Raw genomic sequence first — 19644 nt, 5'->3', positions numbered from 1 at the left:
ACTAATCTCTCTCAGCGGCGCCCCTCATCCCATCTCACTCTCTCTCTCTCTTTTCACGCCAAACCCACCGTCCCTCTCTCAGAATCCGCCGCCGTCGTGGAGCTCGCCGGAGGAGCAGCAGCGACAAGCCGCTGATCACCCCGTTGCTACTCCATCGTGCCCGGCGACAAACGTCGCTCCGGCCACTTCTCCCTCACTGCTCTCTCACAGTTCACGCCGCGTGCCACCATCCCCGGTGATTACAATGACCAGCCGCTCCCATCAAACTCCCGGCGACAAGCGTCGAGGTCGCTGCCGACAGCAACAACCAGCCGCACCGCCGTGCCCTAACCTCCACCCAGACCAGCTCCCCCTCTTCCCCCTCGCTCTCCCTCGGTACTCTCTCTGTGACTCCCGCCGACGAGCAACAGCCGGAGCCGCCCGCCGGAGACCTAGGCTCAGCCTCTTCTCCTCGGCTCTCCCTTCAAGCCCTTGCCGGACGACAGCGGCAGGGCCGCCGCGCCACGGCCTCCCTCTGTGAAATCTCAGCCTAGTCCAGCCACCACCCCGACTCGACTCACACCCAAAAACAGCAACCCGTCTCAACGTAGCAAGTTCAGAAATAAAGAATAAAAATTCAAGCTTTGGGGTTCTACTTCTCTTCTCAAACATGCTTCATATATGTATATACGTACACAAATTGTATGCAGATTTAACATAACTTATTTGTACATTTATTCAAAATGTTTTCTTGTTTCTGTAAACACATGTATATGAATGAAATGGGTCATCATGGATTTGAAGTATGTGAAGGTTTGATGTGCTACAATTGCAGTGTCATAACTGAATGAACAAGTATAAAATAAGTAGAGAGATTCAAAGATGAAACCTCTGGTTTGAGTTGCTGAAATATGAGTTTTGTGGCAGTTTGATCCATTAGCAATATGGCTGAGCTCTGCACTTGGATTTCTTTGGGTTTAGAGTAACTTGAGGGAGAAATGAGATTGATCGAAAATGCCTAAGTGAGGGAAAAGATAGGTCCTTTATTAAAGTGAAATGACTTTGTAGAGGAATGTAGAGGAAGAGTGAGGTGTCTTTGCAGAGAATGGAATGATTGAAAGGTATGGTGGTGAATGAGGTGTCTCGACAAAAAGCTATAAAGTTGTAGCATAGGGTGGCTGATGGAGTAGGTGATATAAAGTTGTGGCATAGGGTGGCTGATGGAGTAGGTGGGAGTAATAAAATAAAATAAAATAAAAAGTCTTCCGGGTTGTACTATGAAAACTGTAATAATCGTTCAGTGTTTGCTTAAATAAATAGCTCGTGAAAATACTTGAATGCTAAATTAAATAAATATGCAATGCATATAAATTCAATAACTAAATTTACAAATGTTTTTGTAACTCATTTTTGTTGGAATTAAAAATAAATTCTTTTTCTCAATCCGGCGTGAATCATCTTAAATCTAAGTTTAAAATTATTCTAAACTTAGCTACGAGGAAACGGGGTGTTACAATTAAAATATAAAAATTACTAATTGTCTTTATGTATGTATGTAGTATATGGTCAGAAACATCTGAGTTTCAATTACATATCCCAAGTTCAATTTTTTTTTCAATAATCATCCATTCTTTTTTTTCAAAATTTTAATTAATTTTTAATAAAAATAATTTATGAATATGTCTACGATTTATAGTTTATAGTTTTGATTTGGATATTACATTGTTCTAATGACTTTTTCTTTAACAGATTTGTAGTTCACAGATGATCAAATAAAAAACTTTGCATTGGTTGAAATTGAGAAGTTGCTTCTAATTTCACCAGTTTAACCAATTTTCCTAGCATGTCGTTATCAAACGAAACTGTCATATCTGATTAAGAGAATCTACTGATATTAGAAGAGATGTTTTACAATATGGAAGAAATGAAAAAAGACAACGTTAAACTATATGTCTATATCCCTCTTTGATAGATAAGCAAAGAATGATTTATGAAAAAATAATGGTCGTGGTTGATAGTGGTGTAGGGAGGATTTTTCTTTCTATATGGATATGGTGGTATAGGAAAGACATATATTTGGAACACCTTATACTCGATCATATGTAGGAAGGGTAGTACTCTAGGTAGCTTCGAGTGGTATAGCATCAATAATGTTGTCTAGGGGCAGTACTACACGCTCTAGATTCGGTATACCATTAGATTGCCACAAAGTGTAATTTTTTATAGCTATTAATTTTGAAAATTAAAAAAATGCAAGTTTATTTTGTTTTGAGTTCATCCTCCATTTTAGAAAATAGAAAAAAAGTATTAAAATATAAAAATTACTAATTGTCTTTATGTATGTATGTATTTATATGGTCAGAATGGTTGGTCTAATATATTTTTCTCATTAGCTAAAATTCGTTATTTTGCTATTTAAGTTTTGATTAATTGTCTTCCCTCTGTACAGAAAATGAATGAGTACACATTTGATAAAAGTACATTTTGATTTCAAATATACATATTACATATAATAATTTTCTCATAAGAAATAGGCAAATGCTTCTGGTTCGAATATAGAAGAAACCAAAGAATTTGCGGAATGAATACTTAAAATAGGTGACTGTACTGCCGGTCAAAGTCTTGGTGATGGAAAATCTGTTGTGACATTATCAGAAGACATTCTTATACGTGATGCAACAAATCCTATTGCAGCTATAGTGAAAAACACGTATCATGCATTTGACCTATAAATGTTTAATAATAGAGCTATCTTGGCTCCCACCAATGAGATCATGTCTTTAATGTCAAATATTTGATTTAAAATGTAAATTTAATTTTTTTAAATATCAAATTTTTATAAATTTCTCTCTCCTCTCACATCTTTTTTGAATAAATCTATTTTTAATTCTTTTTTTATTAGTATGTTTTTATTTTAACTTGTTTTTTTTGGGGAATAATTGCGTGGAATATCACAAATTATGACAAAATTCCATTTCAAATTTTACCACGAAATGAAAGTTTGGTCCAAATTTTCCACGATTTTAAAAGCTTGATATTCAAAACTAACCCCTTCAAAAAAAATTATTGCACAAAACCCCCACCTATCTTATCAAGATACACAGAAAACCCCAAAATATTCAAAAGTGTATCCAATTCCCCATTAAAATTATTTTCTTGTAATTATAGATCCTACCATCATACCACCCACGCTCTCTCGCTAAAAAAATGGTATCAGAGCGGGTTTTTATAAAGGAATTATATTATATTTAATTTATTTTATAATTAATCCAAAATTGGGAGGAGACTCCATTAAAAATTATGAATCCGGACGAGTGTCCGAAATGTATTATATACAGTAATTCTCATCAAAATTTGGAGAGAGAAACTACGTACTCATCTACTAGACGACCTCAACTGGAACAATCGAGCCCTCGTAACAAATATTCGTCGAGGAGAAGATGGAGAAATCATTCGTGATATCATCACGATTATTCAGTTCTACCATGAACGCCTTATAGGAATCACCGAGACCATAACGGCGATTGAATGAGCAAGAAATGACGCCCATCAGTCACACGACTAATGGAGCAGAAGGACAATATCCAACTTATCAAAAAATTGAACCAAACTCTTCCGACAACGTCAACTTGCGGGAGATTCAAAGAACGGTAGAATATTATGGCAACAAGCTATATGATCTACCGATGGAGATGAGCCAAATATCACTTAAACAAGAGGAAATCTTAAAACTCTTGCGTGATATCCAGAAAATGGTGGAGGATATCGAAAGGCGTAAACCACTTTACTACTAAAAAATAAATTTTTTTAATATCTGTGCTAAAAAAAAGTGAGCCTATTAGAGTAGGACGGGGGGAGTAATATATAGGTAGTGTTCAGATTGAGATTTCAGGGAGATGAGAAGAGAAGAAAGAGACAATAGAGATTCCGGCCAAGGGGAGATGAGCGGTATTGATCAACTCACCACAAATATATACCTAGAATTTATATATATTCAAAGTAGTTGTGAAAATCTGATCAAATGTGGTAGCAAACAAGACCATATATCAGTAAACGCAAAACCACGTGTTAAAGACTAGACCTTATCTCCGAAAACTAATCATCCAAAAGTTTAGATATTCATATTCCGTTTTCGTCGCAAAAACAAATTTTGATAAACAAAGTGATCATTTGATAAGTGCTTCATCTTGGAGAGCTACCACAGAGAGTTGTATTTGCAGAGTGCAGCAGTCATCAACAACGAAGCCTTTGCTGCTGTCCCGCATTTCATCAATTGCTTTAAATTCAACATATCCCCACCCTGAACTAGAACATGTGAACCAGTGGTTTACTGCAACACCCAAAATGAATGCAATCTTTAGTTTGTAATTAGCAAATTGGTAAAACTTAATCCCTTGTAGTAGACATAAAAGGTCAAATAATTACTTGTATTAGGGTCAGAACCCAGAAATCATATAAGGTGTAGTCTTTCAACGTATAGCCAAATTACACAATGTAACAGCGGAAATGTGTACCTTCCATAGAGTGGTCTTTTATAGCATTGAGCATGTTTTTGAATGTAAAGTGGCAGCTTGCATTCACTTTTTTACCACAACCAAAACTCTCTGAATCAACACAGTACAAAAAGATGGAGACATAACGGCCGCATGCTCTTCCATTTCCATTAGGATACATCTCAATATTCCTATGTTGCATACAAACAATAATCTGCTGCATCAGACTTAGGCGTACAGTAGAAAAAGGAGGCGCCACGTTGAGACAAAAAAGGTACCATTTGTATCCTCCAGTAGAGAACTCCTCAGACTTCCAAATTCCTTCGAGTTTGGAGAATTTTGAAATCTTCCATTCGTGCTTATATGGATTTGACACATGATGCACACACACAGTCTGAACGAGTGGTGGCTGCTTTTTTATCACAAAAACTTCAGCACCAAACACACACTTGTCCTTGAAAAGGAATCCATTAGAGACATCTGTCAAACTTTTCTTAGTGATCAACTTGGAAAATCCGCATTCAGGATTTATAGCATGAAAGCGCCGTGCTTTTCCTAAACAAGTTTCAGCCAACAAACATATATAATTGCCTAGCTATATATGTTATAAAAACTAGATTTTGAATATTAACGAGCTAGGAACAATATATACCTCGAAAACAAAGATAGTTATCTGAGATGTGATTGTAGAGAAAGAAGTTGAAAATGGCATTAACCTCCCAGCTTGTAGGTAGAGAGCTTGTTCCTACCATACACAAGGATACAGAAATGTCGCCACTGTCATCAAGATTCATTGTCACTTTCCTGCCAAATTAATTCAATCATCTCATTTTAGAATGATCATCTTCCAAACGCAGCATAATATAGTACTATTTTATAGGAAACTTTGTACATCTCACCGCTAACTCGGCCAGCAAGATTTTGTTAAGAGCTGAAACTTAAGTGTATATACAGGTTATGAAATTCTAAATTCCAACAACATTATGTTTAGACATGAAAATAAGTAAGTCGCCCTGGTCGTTACATTATATGGGAGTCAAAGCTGAAGTCAATTGATTGAAAAAAGTATACATATATATCTATAGAGAGAGAGAGGGAGAAGAAGAAGAAGAAGAAGTAGTACTAATTAACTTACCATTTATAGTCTCCGGACTCAAATTCCGATGATTCTAATGGCTGAATCTCATGCTTCCATAGCCTCGAAAAAGACTCAATTTTCGTGAGCAAGTGCACCGGCGAAATGTCTCTTGTTTCAAGAGTGTATTGATCTGTTGATAAATCAATACAAGTAACAGAAGACAGCATTAAGTTAAAACAAGTTGGAAGGTTTCTATTCGAATATTTCTAATTAAGCACTTCGACACATACTCCAACTCAAGTATATATACCCATCGAACTCATAATAAATTAAGACATAATAGATACACGTAAACAAAATACAGAAGATTTTGCAGAATAAATGCAATGAATCAATAAAAATTAAATTAAATTCTGTTTAAGAAGAACAAAGACTCTGTGTACGTGCGTGACTAATTTAGTTGAGTTAAAAACCTTGATCATCGGCTGGAAGCATTGCCATTGTTGTTGAAGGATCTGTTGACAAATTTCTTTCGTTCCTCCTCTCAAGTCTAATCCTGAAAAAATTTCTATGTCGTGGAACACATTTGTTGGAAGTTGAAGAAGTTCGGGGAAGTGTAAGAGTCGGAAAACAAAAAGGTTAAAGTTGGCCTGTTGAAATACACCGATGAGGCTCCTTTATTTATTACTAATATATAAAATTAATTATGCGTATAATTTTCTATAATTATAATAAAATCTCTTTAAAAATAATATTCAAATAAACTAGTAATAAAATCTATAAACTAATAAATCTCTTTAATTCTAATTTAGGTCAATTCTTAAAATCATCAATTTTAAAATAATATTTTTTTAGATAATCCACTTATAAATATATAGGCCCTGTTAATATTATAAAATAATAATTGCTAAAATATCATCATTATTAAATACTATGGTAACTTTTAAATATGAATATATAATTAAATCCTCTTCAGTTTGATCATCATTACGATCTCCAATAATATTAGTCACTATGAATTGATACATACTAACATACACATATTTATTTAATTTAAATATTATCTCTTTTGTTTTTACACATTATACCTTTATTTAAAGTTATAATTTTTGAAATTAAAAAATATTCTATAAATTTAAAAATTATTAATTAATCGATATATTACTATATCTAAATTAATAAAAATCCTTAGGTCCAATTTTTTTTTTCTTCATTTTGTGTATAGTTACTTTCCCTTGAGGAATTGAGTTGGTGTTTATACAGTTATTTGTAGGAGAACAATATATACAGGGCCCTTTTTTATAATCTTTTGGGATTATGTAATTTTCTGTTCTTGGAGGAATAACTAGTCTTTTTTTTGTGTGTGTGTGTTTTGAAAATCGCGTCTAGGATGGTTTGATAGGAAATGGAAAAGACGAATGAAATTGGAATCTGATCACATCTTCTTTAATCATGGAAGGCCGAAATACATATTCACTAAAGCCAATTAAAAATTGATACAAACTACTAATAAACACCAAAATTTTACTAGTTGTCAAATCTTCATTCAAATATGAATCCGAATAATTTTGGAATATATCCATAAGGTTTCAAAACCATACAAACATATAAGATTAAGTAAAACATATAAATTATCTATTATCAATAGTGTTTTGATGTTCTTGAATCTTAATTAAGATTATGCATGTCAACATGATCATATTCTTTATCAAATAATAAAATATATATAGGTGCAAAAACGAAAAGAAAACTATTAACATGTAATCAATTAGGGCGAAGGGAGTAATATTCTGATTGAGATTTCGGGGAGGGGGAGGAAAAGAGATGACAGAGATAAAGAAACTTGGATATTCAACTTCACCACAAATATATACCTAGTGTTTATATATTTTGAAACTAGTGAAAATGAGTAAACGCAAAACCCCAAGTTCAGGACTTCACCCTATCTCCGAAAACTAAGCTTCCAAAGAAACTTGAATATTAATATTTCAAAAGGAAATTTTGGGTAAACAAATGAAGTGGCCATTTGGTCATAATATTACTCCAATATTAATTATCGAAGTGCTTCTTCTTGGAGGGCTACCACGGAGAGTTGTATTTGCAGAGTGCAGCAGTCATCAACAACGAAGCCTTTGCTGTTGTCCCGCATTTCATCAATTGCTTTAAATTCAGAAAATCCCCAACCTGGACTAGAACATGTGAACCAGTGGTTTACTGCAACACCCAAAATGAATGCAATCTTTAGTTTGTAATTAGCAAATTGGTAAAACGTAATTACTTGTAGTAGACATAAAAGGTCAAATAATTCCTTTTTAACCCAGATATCATATAAGGTGCAGAGCGTTGTACCTTTGATAGAGTGGTCATTTATAGCATTGTGCATGTTTTTGAACGTAAAGAGGCAGCTTGCATTCAGTTTTTTACCACAACCAAAACTCTTTGAATCAACACAGTGCAAATACATGGAGACGTAACGGTCGCATGCACTAGCAGTTCCCTTGGGATACATCTGAATATTCCTACAAAGAAAAACAAATTAAAGTGGCTCAGTAGAAAAAGAAGGCGTTAGAAAAGTTACCATTTGTATCCTCCAGTAGAGAACTCTTCAGACTTCCAAATTCCTTGGAGTTTGGAGAATTGTGAAATCTTCCATTCGTGCTTATATGGATTTGACACATGATGCACACACACAGTCTGAACGAGTGGTGCATGCTTTTTCATCACAAAAACTTCAGCACCAAACACACACTTGTCCTTAAAAAGGTATCCATTGGTCATACTTTCCTTAGTGATCAACTTGGAAAATCCGCATTCAGGATTTATAGCATGAAAGCGCCGTGCTTTTCCTGAACAAGTTTCAACCAACAAACATTTATATATATGTTATGAAAACAAGATTTTGAATATTAAGGATTACCTCGAAAACAAAGATAGTTATCTGAGATGTGATTGTAGAGAAAGAAGCTGAAGATGGCATTCATCTCCCAGCCTGTAGGTAGAGAGCTTGTTCCAAGGATACAGAAATGTGGCCACTGTCGTCAAGATTCATTCTCACTTTCCTGCCAAATTCCATCATCACATTTTAGAGTTCCAAGTAGCATAAAATATTTCATGTGTACATCATATATACCATTTGTAGTCTCCGGACTCAAATTCCGATGATTCTAATGGCTCAATCTTATGCTTCCATAGCCTCGAAAAAGACTCAATTTCCGTGAGCAAGTGCACCGGCGAAATGTCTCTTGTTTTAAGTGTGTATTTAACTGTTGATAAATTAAAACAAGTAACAGAAAACAGCATCAAGTTAAAACAAGTTGGAAGGTTTCTGTTCGAATATTTCTAAGCACTTCCACACAAACTCTAACTCAACTTTACCTATCCAACTCATATATTATAACGACATAATAGATACACGTAAACAAAATACCCAAGATTTTGCAGAATAAATGCAGTCAGTGGCGACCCCCTCCCAACTTTTGAGTTTTTTTTTCTTTAAATATATATATAAGAACAAGAGAAAAAATATACTCCATAGTATTAGCTTGATAAATTTGTGTTATTTTTTGTGCTAAAGTAATGAAATTAGTTAAGTGACTAACACCATACTTCAACAAATTTAGCCCCTAATGACAAATCCTAAATCCGCCCCCGAATGAATGCAGTGAACAGATAATATCAGATAAAATTAAATTAAATTCTGCTTGAGAAGAACAAGATCCTGCATATGTGCGTGACTATTTTAGTTGAGTTAAAAACCTTGATCGTCGGCCGGAAACAGTGCCATTGTTGTTGAAGGATCTGTTGACAAATTTCTGAAAATTTTCAGTATTGTCGAATACATTTGTTGGAAGTTGAAGAAGTTTGGGGAAGTGTAACAAAAAAAATTAAAGTTGGCTATTTAGCCTATTTATTTATTTCAAAGAGTTCTAGATATACATCAACTAGATTTTATTTTATTTTTTATATTTTTGAGGGGACATCAACTAGATTTTAGATAAGGTAAAATAATTTATTAATATATTTTTATAGTAATTTAATATCTAATGAATTAATATATATATATATATAGGGTTGGGTTCCGGTGGATCCCTATGCTTATAATAGATCCGTAGATCCAAATCTAGACCACACATTTATGACATGTGGCGCATCAAGATGGTGACACGTGGCAAGGCATTTCAAGGCAAAATCTGGAGAGGGGTAAAATTGGAATGTAATTTTCGAAATTCAAAAAAAAAAAAAAAATTATATTTTCTCAAAATAGGTATATTTTAAATGCATAAAGTTTCATACGAGAATGCATGAACTTTCATATAAAAATGCATAAAGTTTCATATAAATATGCATAAGATTTCACCCCACCCCAACCCCACCCCCCACACCCCAGAACCCCACCCCCTACCCCCCCACCCACCCCCCCCCAAAAAAAAAAAATTATTATTTTTTTAAAAACTGATTTTCTGACCACTGACCCACCCCTACCCCCACCCCCCCCAACCCACCCCCCCACCCACCCACCCACCCACCCACCCCCCACCAATTTTTTTTTTTTTTCTCAAAAACTGATTTTCTGACCACTGATCCCCCCCCCACCCCCCCACCCCCGCCAAATTTTTTTTTTTTTTGAAATTCAGTTTTTAAAAAAATAAAAAAATAAAAATTTTTTTTGGGGGGGTGGGGGGTGGGGGTGGGGGTGGGGGTGGGCCAGCAATTAGAAAATCAGTTTTTGAAAAAAAAAAAAAAAATTGGGGGGGGGGTGGGGGGTGGGGGGGTGGGTGGGGTGGGGGGCAGGGGGCAGGGGCAGGGGTGGGGTGGCGAAACTACCAGATTTATTAAAATAAAATGCATTTTTTGTATAATTTAATGCATTTTATGTGAAAACTTTATGCATTTTTGTTTGATTTTATATGCATGTGAAACATGCCTATTTTTGGGGGGTGGTAATGGGGAGGGTTGGGGGGTGGTGTGGGCTGGATTGGGGGGTGGTATGGGGTGGGGTGGTGAAAATACCAAAACTGGAAAAATTAAATGCATTTTTCTGTTCAAAGTTATGCATTTCATGTGAAAACTTTATGCATCTTTGTGTGAAACTATATGTATCTAAAATATATCTATTTTGAGAAAATCTAAAAAAATATATATATTTTTTTTAATTATTAAATCCGAAAATTACATTCCAATTTTACCCCTACAGATTTTGCCTTGGAATCCTTGCCACGTGTCACCATCTTGATGCGCCACATGTCATAAATGTGTGGTCAAGATTTGGATCTAGGGATCTATTATAAGCATTGGGATCTATATGATCCCATTCCTATATATATATATATTCTTTTAAATATATAATTTATATAATTATCCTTAAATTTAAATATGTAATAGAGATATATTTTTTTTTGAAGGGAATATGTAATAGAGATATAATAGACAATCTATATTTTGTTCTCAATACATTTTTTATATTAGTATAGAATAATAAATTGTGTTATTATTATTATATTTTTTTTAATAAATGGTGCGTGAGTTTGTACCGATATCTTGAGAAATCAAGTATTATTCTGAAATATATCCCAACAAAAGAGCATTGAAATTCTCGAAACTTAACAAAAAATATTTTGAGATTTATTTCTTTCGTTAGATATTTGAAATAGTATTATTTTGGGGATTTGCCTTACCAAAAACACATATTTTGGATTGTTTTTTAATTTGCATAAGATTTTTAAATTTGATCGCTAAATACATGAATTTCTTTAATTTCTTTGTAATTAGTAATTACTCCATCAGTCCATCTCCATCCACTAATATCTACTCCCTTCCTTCACCAAAATCTTATTAATCAAATGATTGGTGATTTCGATCTTTAGAGGTGACAATTTTTGAGGAGGGAAAATTTTAGGGTTTTGTGTTCTGCTAGAAAGAGAGGCATAAGAAAGTTGGGGCCAAAGGGATGGCGGCGGCGCCGCCAGAAGAGGCACTCGCGATTTTGAGAGCAGCACGGCGGCACTAAACATCAATCAAAAATTACACTAAACATATGAATCACGCACCTTTTCACTTAATTTTACTCTCTTAAATATTTGTACCTAAAAAAAATATACCATCAAAATATTGAGACAAAGGAAATATATTTTGTTCTTTTTATTTTCTTTTCCTTGTCATTTTTTTTTGTTTTATTTTTTTCTAAATTTGTGAAAATCGATTAATTTTGTCTCTTCTCTCATCTTTTTTGAATAAATCTATTTTTTTAATTTATTTTGACTTTTTTATTTTAACTTATTTTATTTTCTTTTTTACTTTTTCATAATATTAATTTTTATCATTGTGATTTTTATTCTATGTTCATGTCAAATATATTTCAGTTAAAATTAATATTTTTATTATCTTTACAATTATGATAATTGAATTGATATCAATTTTATATACATAAAGAAATATATAAATATTTCTTGTGCATTGTGTAGGTGCAAATGCTACTTAAACTGTAATTTAGAGGGTATGATTTTAATAAGTAGTTAGAATATGAATATAAAATGGCAATTAATAAATAGTTTGTGAAATGAGTTTTTTTGTAACTATTAAATATGAATGAAGTTGAAAATATAAAGGTAGATGCACCATCATATACTAGCTAAACATATATAGTCATAAGAAACTGTAGCCATGTAGATAAAAATATGAAAATAGTACTCCCTCCGCAAATGGGATCATCTATCCCAAATTAATATAGTATGTATCACTGTGTACCACTCTTAATTTTTTATAATTATTAATTATTTGTTATTTAATTTTAATTTATTATACTTTAATATTATATAAAAATAATTAACAAGGGTTCACTCATCCCAATAAGGATTTATAATTATTTTTTTATATTTATTTGAATTAATAATAGATTATTTGGGTTCATTAATTCAAAATTAGGATATATTATTTTTAAATTTCAATTTTTAGTGATAAATATAAATTATACTTCATAATATAATAATAATTTTCATTTTTATAAAAAATAATTATAAAATAAAGAAAATAAGACCTATCATTAGTTTAGATGGATGTTTCTTGAAAGAAGTTGTTCATGGAATGTTACTTACAGCAGTTGGTAAAGATGCAAATGATCAAATAGCACCTATCGCCTGGGCTGTTGTTAGCAAAGAAAACAAAGTCAATTGGAACTGGTTTTTATGTTGGCTAAGGCAAGAATTGGAGCTTGATGATGGGTCTCGCTTCACAATTATATCTGATATGCAAAAGGTTAGCAAACTTCTTTATATGTTAGTTTTTTTTTTTTTTTTTTTTTAAACTTCATACTTGTTGTCATGATACAATTTTTTACTTTATTTTTGTAGGGTTTGATTGATGTTGTCAATATGACACTACCTAAGGCAGAACATAGATGGTGTGCAAGGCATATTTATGCCAATTGGAGCAAGAAATGGAGTGGATAAGAGCTTAAGAAAAGATTCTGGATTGTGCATGGAGCACGTTCGAGGAGGATTTCAAAGTCAATATTGCAAAGTTGGGTGAGGTGCACAAAAAAGTTGCTGAAGATTTGTTGAAGTACCCTGTGCATACTTGGTGCAGAGCTTATCAAAGTAACATGATTCTTTTTTTATGGTTGACAAAAATATTAGTGAAGTTTCAATTCAAGTATATTAGATGCAAGACACAAGCCAATAGTAAGTATGCTTGAAGATATAAGAGTGATGGCAATGACTAGGATTAAATGTAGAAAAAATATTGTGAGATTCATGGATTGATGAATGGTCTCCTACTGCTATGAAAATGTATCAAGATGCCAAAGAAGCTGCCATTGGGTGTAAGGTGTTGTGGAATGGTGCATCCGGATATGAGATTGGGGATGGAGAAGATAAGCATACAATATTGCTAGATAGAAATATATGCACTTGTAAGGTATGGGAACTCACTGGTATTCCATGTTGTCATGCAATTGCTGCTATGTATTATTCCAAAATCGATCCTATATCGATGATTTCCATCTGGTATCACAAATCTTCATACTAAAAGGCTTATGAATTTCCAATCTTACCTGTTCCTGGGATTAAATTCTTCAACACAGAAGGTCATGCATCAATTGAGCCTCCCCCTGGTGAAAAGCTATCGGGTAGACCTAGGAAGAAGAGAGTGCGAGCACCCAATGAACCCAAATCATCAGGTAATACTCTCTCTAGGAAGTGTCAGATTCAACGTTGCAGTATTTGCAAGAGCACGGGTCACGATAAAAAAAATTGTCCACAAGAAATAAGTCATGTAATAATGGATGCTAACTTCTTTGTCATATTTTAGCTATATTTTAATGAGTATATATGATAACTTCGTTGTCTTATGTTTTTGAATGGATGCTTTTAACATCATTTTTTAAAGGGTAAATATCATGAAAACCCCTAAAGTATATCCGTTTTATCAAAAATACCCTGAAACTTTCAAAATGTTTTCTAAACCCTCAAACTATCAGGTTTTTATCAAATATATCCCGCATTTATTTTTCAGCCACCAAAAACGTGATGTGGCTCGCCGAATGCCACAATGTAATTTATATTCTATTTTTTTAAAATGCAATGGCAAAAACAACATCGTTTCGTACCATATTATTTAAAAAAATCCACTATGAAATTTAAATTTCACTCCTATCGTGTTTGAAATTCACTGTAATAACCTAGAATTATAGATAAACATGATAGAATATGGTACGAAACGAAGTTGTTTTTTCCATGTCATTTTAAAAAAAATAGATTATAAATTACATTGTGACATTCGGCGAGCCACATCACGTTTCTGGTAACCGAAAAATAGATACAGGATATATTTGATAAAAATCTGATAGTTTGAGAGTTTAGAGAACATTTCAAAAGTTTCAGGGTATTTTTGATAAAGTGGATATAGTTTAGGGGTTTTTATGATATTTACCCTTTTTTAAATGGTTGCCCTGGTAGAATAAAATATTAAGCATTAGCTAGGCATGCAAGTTCTATGTTGCTTGCGTATCTTGTCTAGTTCTCTTTATTATGAGTTAGAAGAATATCTTGTCTCGTCCTTGCGTAAATTAATATAGCTCACCAGAAAATGATAAAAATTCTCAGAAAATGATAAAAATTCAATTCACTAACGGTAGTTTAACAGAAGTTAAACTGAGGGATTTACTTGCCTCAATTTATGAACGTTAGGGATTTAGTTGCACAAAATATAACGTTAAGAACTTATTTACTTTTTCCGATAAATGTTAGGGGTGTATTTGCTATTTAATCCATAGTAATTTATGTTTGCTTTTTTGATTGAGGCAAAATATTCACTATCTACTTTTAATCAGTGGATTTTAACATGTGACTCCCCATTATTTGTGACAAAGGCCGACTTTCTTAATTATCTTCATGGCTCAAAACACAATATTTCTATATAAATTGTTTGAATATAGACTCGAGTTTTGCAGCTTCTATCCCACTATTTGGAGGAGGGTGATTCTATTCATAACCCCCATTTTACTCTCTACAGCCTCTTATTTAAAATAATAGTAAAAATTAATTAAAATTTACTATTTTACCCTCATTTTTATAGCCTCTAAATTAAATTATAAATTTATCAGTATAATCTTGAAAATTTAAACATCAAGGAGGCTATACGTATTGATCATCGTCTTCATCCCCAAAAAACTCATGACCTTATATCCTTCTTGTCTGTGATTATATTGGGGCTTGCAGTTGGGATCGGCACACCTCAAGACCAGTCCAAAATTGTCTATTTAATTTAATGTTGGATTCCAATTGCAGTCGATTACAGGAGAAGACAAGGAATGCAGAGCAAATTTAAGCCTTCTTTTAGTTGAGGGCGTAAAAAGTAAACAAATTCTTATTTAGCCATTTATGTAATCACATTCATTTGCAAATAGATCTACAATACACACAGTAGTATCCCTTTCCAACGGCTCATAGATTACTCAGATATTAACAAAGAATGTAGATTTTGTATGTATAGTCAACTTCAAAAAAAGTGTATATTTACTCACCAGAATATAATACAAAACCTGAGATTATTTCCTCACTTCTTCTCTGTTGAATTATTTCTTGATGCAAATGAATTTTAATTCTGGTGAGTAAAGTGATTAAATAAAGAATGGAGATTATTCTGGTGAGCAAAGTGATTCGACGGGAGGGGTTGCTTCTCTGGGAATTCTATGAAGGAAGTATAGGGCAAATTAGTAAACTTCTAATTATTTTTAATTAATAATTTAAATAAGGAGTTATAAAGAGTAAAATGGGGGTTATAAATAGAATAACCCTTTGGAGGAGGGTAAAAAGCAAATGTACCCTAGAGAGTAGAGATTTTAATTTGATACTTGGGCCAAGTTCAACGGATGAACTTTGAAAAGTTTAGTTATTGGGCCTTGTGTGCGTTTGAGCTGAATTTTATGTAAATTTATAGTTCGAGGAGCCCAAAACATCATAAGATTCATAACCTCCAATTTGCTAATTATAGCCCCTAATTTAAAACAATAATAATGATAATAATAAATGTATAATTTTATCCTTTAATCCTTTAATTAAGTTCTTAATAAATACTATAGTTGTAACTAGATAAATATTTTTTATTATTCTTATAGCCACCTGCTTCAAAACATATGAAGCATCAAACTTCTAATCTCATAGCCGCCGCCTTCGAAACCTTCAATGAAGAAATATGATACGCAACTTTTAATCAGCTGAATTAGCAGATAATTATTGTGACAACCGCAAACATACAATTTATTTAGTGATTCCATTCATATATAGATTTACTATTAAATCTATATAGCTCTTGAATAATAATAATAATAATAATAATAATAATAATAATAATAATAATAATAATAATAAGTTAAACTATAAAAATAGGATTATTATTTTATCGAAATATAATGCTATTTAAGTAAAACATGTTGCTATTCATAATTTAAACAATTGTAAGATAGTTCATATATTATCGAAATATAATGCTATTTAAGTAAAACATGTTGCAGTAAATTAGAGCGCAACCATTGCAGCAGAAGACATACATTTTTCTTTGTAGAGTTGGGGAAATTAGAATGTATCCGAAGGGATATGTGGGCGTTAAGTCTCCATCTTTTTTAACTGTGTGGATGTAAAGAATTTTGATGCTGCTAATTAAAAAGCTGACCTCTTTAGTCTTTTGCTTGAGAAACAAAGCTCAATGATAAGAAGACCTCCAAGAAAGATTGGCTAGCCTGTGATGATCAAATGACCTCTTTCTTTATGGAAATTTATTTTGCGACAAAATGAATGATAGTAAATTAGTCGTCAACTTCTTTTACTATATATGTTATTAATTGTTTGCTAGATTTAATGGGATAGATATTAGAGTTGATATCCTAATTTTGGAAGTTAATTTTTTTAAGTAATATTTTTACATTGTGCTTGTTTTCTATAAAATTTTAATGCAGTATCATTTTAGATTAGACATGTTATAATAATTTTCACACTATTGTCTATAAAGATCTGTTATTTCAATACTTTTTTTAGGTTTTCTTGAACGATTATAAAGTTCATAATTTAAAATGTAATTTTTAAAATTCGTATGCAAAATGAAAAAGTGATTAAAGTTTGTGTATTTTGATACAATATTAATCCATGAGTTTTTGTAGTGAAATATTGTGCAGCAGTTTGTTGCTAGCTAGTATGCCGTCACAAATGGTGGCTAATTAACTTTAGTAGGCAGTGTAAGATATATATATTCCGGCAATATTCTGCTGCCATGGTTGCACTAATTTGCTGCAACATGTTTTATTAAGCATTATATATGAACTATTTAATTAGTATTGTTGGAATAATACTGTATCATGAATATCATTACTTTTTTTAACATAGTATATCATGTTAATACTATTATTTCTCTTTTATATATAATTAGATTTGTTCATAATTAACCTAATATATATAAGAAATAACGTCGCGCGCGCCTTTTATCTATCTAACAGGAAAATGACTCGAAAACTTTTATTCAATGTCCGAACAAGTCGTAAACATAAAAGAATGAAAGAATTGAATAGAAAGTAAATAAAGGATAGCTAAATGAAATACTATGCTAATTCTCAATCTGTATGAATGGGTATAAGCCACTTAGTGGCCTGGTCCTCTGGGGCTAGGTCCCGATGCTAGCTGTTGAAACCAAAACGACATCGTGTCCTTTGCATTCTCGTACAATTTTGGAATGTTGAGTTGGTTTGTTTGCGATGAATCTTCCGACAGTATTCTTGCTGCATCTACTTGTACTTTGCTCATACACATAATAACAAAAACTACAAACATGATTGAGAGAATGCTCATTTTGTGGGAATTCATCTTAACAGACTTATGAAGAAGCAGGTCGATTATATTTGAACAGAAGTAGATATATAGAGAAGTATATGTTTTGTGTTGTGAGTTGAGAATGGAGAAGCATGGTTGGATTGTCTGAATTTATAGTGTTGAATCAAACTATTCAAGTACAAATTTTCTTTGTTTTCGTGTTGACCAAGGCCATTTATGATGTGCTGGTTTATATAGAAATTGAATATGTCAATGTGTCTCACATCATCAAATTTGTAGTGTGTATTGGAAAGTCCAAATATGACCTCGAGGCTGAGATGGACGACTTGTTTGGTCTTTGAGTTTGAAAAGGGTAATTTCGTAAAATGGGATGTGAAAAAGTCGCGAAGTCTAGTGTTAGAAATTTTGACTTGACCCAAGGGTTTTAGTTTCTCTTAATTTCTCGTAAAAGTCGTAAAATTAGGAGTAATAATTATAAACACTAGTTTAATTCTCCTCATTACCTGGTTCTTGAACTAGATCTGCTTGTTCGTTTCGATTATCTCATTTGTGTTTGTCTAAATCAAAATAATTTCACGTGCTGTTATTTAATTTTTCCCATGAGATAAAAAAATTAAGCATTTTGTTGGTGTTAAATTGAATTTGGTATTCTAGCCTGTCTTCCAAGCCAATTAGTTTTGTTCAATATACAGGAAATGATATTGAGTTAGAAGAATAAAAAAATGATTCATGTTTGTCTATAATTTCTTAAAATGAATGAGAATCAGTGACATAAGTAATACTAATGAAGTCTATAAAGGAAAAATATGGAGTATATGTTTTTTAAAGTAAATAGTCAACATTTCTTGGTTTTTACCGAGGAAAAGAAAAAATCAGTAATGGAGGCTTGCAATTCCACGAGTAACGAGAGCAATGATGTGAACAGGGAATTATATGTTTATTATCAATTGAAAATAAGCTTTAATAAGTTGAAATCAAAATGAGAATATTCAACAAATCAAGGAGAAAAGTAAGAAGAAATGGTTTCGTGTGTCACACTGATCCCAAATTCATTTTAGTATGAATGGACTTTTTTTTAGATCTTGAATGGACTTGTTCAATCTAACTACAGTGTGTTTCTCGGAATTTATGAACTTGGACACATATTTTAATTAGTGAGAGTATTGAAAAGTTATTCCAAATATCTACAAATTACTTAGTCTGCGTGAAATTTTGACAGCCAATTAAACTTTTAGTATCGGAAAATTCAATCAAATCTTTAGTATTAAATTCGATCTGCAAGGAACATACTTCATCCGTCCCACTTCAAATAATCCAATTTTTTTTTTTGGTTGTCCCACTTCAAATAATCCCACCCAAATTTAAAAATAAAATTAGGCATTTAGCACTACTTTTTGGGTGGTCCCACCAACATTTTACATCTTTATCTCCATGCCCAATTTTTTTAGGCCATTTGAAGCGGCATGAAGGAAGTTTTGTCATGTTCGTAAAGAGACCAATAAAGTCGCTCATTATTTGACAAAATTCGCCGCTTGATCGGATAGTGTTATGATCTGGACGTCGGACTTTCCGGTCTGATTTTCAGAAATAGCTCACTGTGATTTAATATAATTTAATGCTTTTTTCCTAAAAAAAAAGTTTAACTAGACTCTCACAAATATTTATATATTTTATTTACACATAAAAATAAAAGTAAATTTTGTGACATCTATTTATATAACAAATTTGGTCATATAAAACTATCACAAAATTCTCTCTCTCTCTCTCTCTCTCACACACA

The 19644-nt window shown here is 32.5% G+C and overlaps 2 protein-coding genes across 2 annotated transcripts; both read right to left on the bottom strand.

Moving 5' to 3' along the window:
* Positions 1-4145: 4145 nt before the first annotated feature.
* LOC131010458 (uncharacterized) lies at positions 4146-6051 on the bottom strand. The gene is made up of 6 exons (XM_057937992.1): positions 6024-6051; positions 5608-5740; positions 5125-5276; positions 4751-5027; positions 4494-4663; positions 4146-4279 (listed from the first exon to the last, which is right to left on the bottom strand). The coding sequence occupies exons 1-6, from the start codon at positions 6049-6051 to the stop codon at positions 4146-4148; spliced, it is 894 nt and encodes a 297-aa protein (XP_057793975.1).
* A 1455-nt stretch (positions 6052-7506) lies between these two features.
* Positions 7507-9408, bottom strand: LOC131010449 (uncharacterized). The gene is made up of 6 exons (XM_057937980.1): positions 9307-9408; positions 8681-8813; positions 8468-8553; positions 8129-8396; positions 7900-8069; positions 7507-7764 (listed from the first exon to the last, which is right to left on the bottom strand). The coding sequence occupies exons 1-6, from the start codon at positions 9389-9391 to the stop codon at positions 7604-7606; spliced, it is 903 nt and encodes a 300-aa protein (XP_057793963.1). The 5' UTR covers positions 9392-9408; the 3' UTR covers positions 7507-7603.
* Positions 9409-19644: the final 10236 nt, after the last annotated feature.

Source organism: Salvia miltiorrhiza, chromosome 1 (assembly GCF_028751815.1).
Source record: "Salvia miltiorrhiza cultivar Shanhuang (shh) chromosome 1, IMPLAD_Smil_shh, whole genome shotgun sequence".
Taxonomy (NCBI): domain Eukaryota; kingdom Viridiplantae; phylum Streptophyta; class Magnoliopsida; order Lamiales; family Lamiaceae; genus Salvia; species Salvia miltiorrhiza.
This window is presented reverse-complemented; position numbering and strand designations above follow the sequence as displayed.

Coding starts and splice junctions, on each gene's coding strand:
- LOC131010449 (XM_057937980.1), bottom strand. CDS start 9,391: ATGTATTCGACAATACTGAAAATTTTCAGAAATTTGTCAACAGATCCT. Junction 8,397..8,467: donor TAACTATCTTTGTTTTCGAG/GTAATCCTTAAT, acceptor AAACTTGTTCAG/GAAAAGCACGGCGCTTTCAT. Junction 7,765..7,899: donor AAATGACCACTCTATCAAAG/GTACAACGCTCT, acceptor TGGGTGTTGCAG/TAAACCACTGGTTCACATGT.
- LOC131010458 (XM_057937992.1), bottom strand. CDS start 6,051: ATGGCAATGCTTCCAGCCGATGATCAAG. Junction 5,277..5,607: donor GAGTCCGGAGACTATAAATG/GTAAGTTAATTA, acceptor TTAATTTGGCAG/GAAAGTGACAATGAATCTTG. Junction 4,280..4,493: donor AAAAGACCACTCTATGGAAG/GTACACATTTCC, acceptor GTTCTAGTTCAG/GGTGGGGATATGTTGAATTT.